The sequence below is a fragment of the Sinocyclocheilus anshuiensis genome, unplaced genomic scaffold (genome assembly GCF_001515605.1).
Source record: "Sinocyclocheilus anshuiensis isolate Anshui unplaced genomic scaffold, SAMN03320099.WGS_v1.1 scaffold1093, whole genome shotgun sequence".
In the NCBI taxonomy this organism is placed as follows: Eukaryota; Metazoa; Chordata; class Actinopteri; order Cypriniformes; family Cyprinidae; genus Sinocyclocheilus; species Sinocyclocheilus anshuiensis.
The window spans coordinates 263541-268732 of NW_015555782.1; the positions used below are offsets into that span (position 1 = coordinate 263541).

Here is a 5192-nt window from a genome sequence, read left to right on the forward strand (position 1 = left end):
ACAACGGTCTGCTGTGTGTTCCGCCTGTTTTGGAAGTCCAGCAAGTAACTTTGTTTCAAGAACCGCAAACCTTTGTAGAAGTTTATTGCATTACATGCAGCAAGTAGATTCCACAAGAGGCATTTTCTTTCTCATCTGTTTGAATGTAGGCAGCTGTGCTTTCCCGTCTTCGGAATGCAAGCTGCTGGCAATGGGAGGCAGAGTCTTCTTTTTCGTAGTATTATTCCAGTCCCGAAAAGTTTTTAGTTTAGTGTTTGTGCCAAAAATTTGTTGTTTGAGCACTGTGCTGATCTGCTGAAGTAAAAATCTTAGAAAAATCAGAGAAAAGTACAGAAATAGGAAGCAAAGCGCAGAGCAGTAAGCAAGAAAGTCCGAACGGTAGCGAAGCCGGAAGCAGAGAATGCCGGAAGCAGAGAATTAGCAGAGAATGAAGAGAGGAGTGATCGATATACATTAAGGTCAGTAGGATTTTGTGATTTGCGCCATACCCTGCTCGGTGGAGTCGAACGGTAGAGTCAATGGTCTTTACACTCTTCGGTCTTCACACGAGGAGAGCTTCACACAAGGGCTGCCGCGACCGCGTCTAACAAAACTCAAATTGAATTCAGCTGGACACTTTCCTGTTTATCACAACAAATGGCCAAGCAAAGCGCACGACACTGACAAGGTACGCGATACAGAACGAGACCAAACGCGATTTCAGCACGTCTCCACACAGTAAACAAAACAAGCGTTTCCTAGCAACGACAACTGCGCTAAACACTGAGACAAGAAATAAATACACTTACAAGCGGCTTTTAACTTCCGCTGATTGACTGCTTCTCACAAAGAGTATTTCTTTACACTGTTTTGCTGGCGCTTGAACACACTTTCCTGTTTATCACAACAAATGGCCAAGCAAAGCGCACGACACTGACAAGGTACGCGATACAGTACGAGACCAAACGCGATTTCAGCACGTCTCTACACAGTAAACTGGTACTGGAACAGGAGAAATTGTATTTTGACAATGACATTCTAGTTTCATGGTTCCAGATTCATCACAGTACAATGTTTTTAAAACCATCCTAAAAATATAATAAACATTTTAAACATTTAATTTACATTTTTGTTTAAATAATTTAAATTTTCATTGTTACTAATATGCTAAAAATATTGTTCTTTTTATTTTTTATTTTTCTATTTTCATTAACATGCAAAAAGTATTTTATTTTATTTTATTATTTTATTTTATTTTATTTTTCCATGTTTAAAAGCACAGCAGAGCCACAGTGTTTACCGTTTCCAAGTACTGGGACAGGAGACATTTTTTAACATCTAAAAAATTACAATGAATCATATGAAAAACATACTGTAAATACTGAAATATAACTGGGATTATCTATAGATACGATACGCTGACTTTCTTCTCAGAGGCCTGTCATGACCTGTGTTTATGTTGTCAGTTGCTTATCTGCAGCTGAGGTAATGACGTTTGCTTTTACTCCAGCATTGGTTAATTGAAAGCACACACGCGTAGAGAAAGGGCAGCTGTGGCGGTCCCAGCGAGACCCCTCCTTCACATCCCAAAACATGGAGCCACCTGTGTGTTGTGTGACAGCTGACAAAGCTCACACTCTCGTGACAGATCTCCGAGTGCTGATCCTAGCCTTCACAGTCGCTCTCTTCACTTATTTTAAGCTTACACAGAGAGTGTGTTGCACTTTGAAAGACTAGAAGAAAGTGAAAGCGAGAGAGAGAGGGAAACGGGCGGTATTTTTCTAGGTGATGGAATCTGTTGAGGTTTATCATGATGGTTTTGTCTCCCACGTGATATGGTTTTGTTACCCACGCGACGGTACGGTACTGACAGATGCCTCAGATACTTTTCTTATGAAGATTGTCAGACTTCGCTGTCGTGAATACATGTGCTGTTGTACAAAGATCTGTTCTGAAGAGGAAATCGCATGTTTTGTTTAAGTAAGAGAACTACTTTGGAGACTTTTTATGACTGATTTTAACTGGATAAACAAGCTATTTTTTGGCACAGCTTTTTGTAGTAGCTGTACATTTGTCTGTCATTGTGTAAAACTGTGTGTGTTTGTTGCAGAGAGTTCACAGTATCCAGAGTTTCACACTTGCAATTCAGAAACGGTCACATTTCGAGACTCAGGAAGCGATACAGATGGATTTCTCAGCCCTGACACTGGAGAAGACAACATCTTCAGAAAGGTGAGAGAAAGATTTGTACCTTTTCTGAAGAAGTGTGAGTTGTTTGCCACATTGGGCATTGTTATGTGGTTGCTTACTGCTTAAGTGTTATGTTATGCTATGTTGTGCTATTTTTTTTTATTTTTTTTATTTTATTTTATTTTATTTATTTTTCTGGTCCACCAGGAAAAATTGTTAGTCTGCTCACTTAAAAAAATAATAGAGCACAACAAGCTGCATGATTTGAGGTTTCATCCATGTCTGCACGAATGTGCAGGATGACTCATGCATAAGAGCTTTAAAAAGTCCCTAACTTTAAGTATGAGGAATAATAAAAGCGATTTCTTATCAAATGTTTTTTGATAATATGATGATCCTTTTGCAAGGACTATACTGTATATGAAAAGTTTTCCAACTAATATTTTAAAACATATTTCTAGCATTTTATTTTTAAAAAAAGGTCTGTTTCTACTGTTACAGTACCACTAGATATAAAACAATAAAACAATGGAATAAAATAGTTCTGATTAATATCACGATTTTGGACCAGTCTTTAGAATAAAGAATACATGAGTAATAATGGGAAGTTCAGTATGTATGTATGTATGTATTTATTTATTTATTTTTAATTGAATTCAATAATTTAATTTAATTTTATATATTAATAAATTTTTTTTCTCTGAACGTTTCTGTGGACCATCTTGCATCCATTTGTGAACCCCAGTTATAAACCCCTGCTTTAAATAAATTAGTGCAAAAAACACTAATAACCACATAATGCAGAGAAGAAATTCAGAATTCTGATACATATCTGATGATGCACGCCGAATTGGTCATTTTTGTGTTCATGTGACACCAGTTCTGGGGGGTTTTTAGGACACTTAAATGTTAAAATCCACCAGAGGGTTTTTTTCCACTGGGTCACGTGGTTATAAGTTCTCTAGAACCCTTTTAAAGCTCTTGCATGCTCACACACACACACACACGCTTATAAACAACCCCCTCTGCTTCCTCGCACACATGCTCAATAGAAGCTGTTTCAGGGGCACATGAATAGAGGGCTTTCATCCCCCCCAGAGCACTGACAAAAACCTCAGTGTGTGTCAGAAGCTCAAATCCTCTTCACCTTGTCTCTCATGGCACCAGCGCTTGACACAATAGACTCATCAAAACCTCATGACTGCTTTAAGTTTAGGTGTGTGAGATCATAGGTTACGGTTTGTGTGTGTCACAAGATGCCTGGATGGATGAAAATAAGGAGTCTGTGAGTGTGTGTTGGTGTGTAGACGTCTTGGTCGGTCTAGCAGACTCATTTCACCCTGCTGATGATTCAGTGACATACTTTTTCACTTTAAAGTGAGAGACAGCAGTCAGAGATGCACACAAGTCTGAGGGAAACAGACTCTTACAGTATAGTTGCAGTGGACCGTAGGAGTCAAACATGAGTGAGTGTTATAGATGAAATGTGAGGAAGAGGAAAGTCCTAAAAATAATCAAAATGCTAATAAAGCAATGATGTTATTGCTCTGTTAAATTTGGAACCCTCTTTTGTCAATGCAAACTTTTCAAACTTTAGTCTTTAGTCTATTTTTTTTTTCAGTATTAAATTTCATGTATAATTCCAAAGTTAATCAATAATAGGTCAGGTTGTGAGATCAGGATCAGCTTGTTAACTAAAAGTATTACAAATAATTTTCTTTAATTGAAATATACCTGAAATAAAATATAATTATTAGATGAAAAACTTCAACCTAAAAATATTTTATGAAAATGAGAAATGTTGCCTTTGCTGTTAACTGAAATTAAATAATATGTTTAAGTTGAAGTACTAAAACTACTAAAACTGAATTAAAAATAAATTAAAGCTAATTAGAGATACAAACCCCCCCCCCCCCCAATAAAAAACTGCTTAGTGAATAAAGTGGGAGATTGCAAGTTAGGGACAGCGAAATCTTTATATTATTTCCATAACTCAAGATTTGGACTCATTGCATTTATTTATTTTTAGATTGTTTTGTTTGTTTTTCAATATCTGGCAATGCCGGCATTTAAACTGACAGTAATCAAAAACGACCAGGTTAAAAACAACGCGGGCAGGTTGCAATTTGGTAACACAAACGTAATGATCATCATGATATATTATCTGTAAGACAGATACACTGAAGACGGACACAAAGAGGAGAGAATAGTCGCGCAAGCAGAGAAAATACTGTAACGTTACCAGACAGCATAGGCGCGGGACGTGGGTGTGCTGGGTGCTGCAGCAGCACCCCCTGTTTTTTCTGTGGGCAACTTTAACTGTTTAACTGTTGGGAATAAAAAAAAAGTCCAAATAGCCCGCCTTGTTGGCAGAAGCTTACATTAATTCCACCCACCAACGTGTGATTGGGCTAGTCATCATTACAAAAGACGGTTATAAATCATCAGATTCAGTGGCATAGATGGTAAAGTTTGTGTCATACTCCTTTTTGACGCGATCGACCCGGGTTCGAATCTGCCTTTTGGCAAACTTTTTTTTTCTCCCTTTTCAAAATTCAAATAACATCAGAAAAGCATTTATTTTTAATAAAAATTAAGGAAATAATAAAAAAGTTGAAAATAAAGTATCGGGTAGGATTAAGGGTAGGTGTAGGGAGGGCTTTTGTCCCAATAGTGGCATCCATTTAATAATTTGAATTAAAATTAAAATTTACACTCAATAAGTTATTATTGCATACTGTTTTATAATGTATTACAATGCTGAGGTGCAGATAATTGCCACTATTTGCAATAAGTAATTAGCAGAATACCCTGCTATATTAACATAGTAGGCTATAGGCTAAATATAATCTATAGCTTAGTGTAAATAGCATATGATATCACAAAAAAATACTGCTATTTTCACTTAGTGGAAATAGCCTCTATCGCCGCCACCTATGGTATGTTCTATAAGCGACACCTGGTTTCAGAGATTGAATTTGCATTTTCATCAGAATCAGAAAGAGCTTTATTGCCAAGTGTGT

At 37.0% G+C, this 5192-nt stretch overlaps 1 protein-coding gene across 1 annotated transcript in view; it reads left to right on the forward strand.

The window, feature by feature from the left end:
- The window catches only part of LOC107674746 (A-kinase anchor protein 13-like), a 57992-nt gene that overhangs the window by 46118 nt on the left and 6682 nt on the right, over positions 1 to 5192 (forward strand). The window contains exon 10 of the mRNA XM_016468838.1: positions 2090 to 2211. Within this exon, the coding sequence (XP_016324324.1) occupies positions 2090 to 2211 (122 nt within the window). The remainder of the gene's footprint in view (positions 1 to 2089; positions 2212 to 5192) is intronic.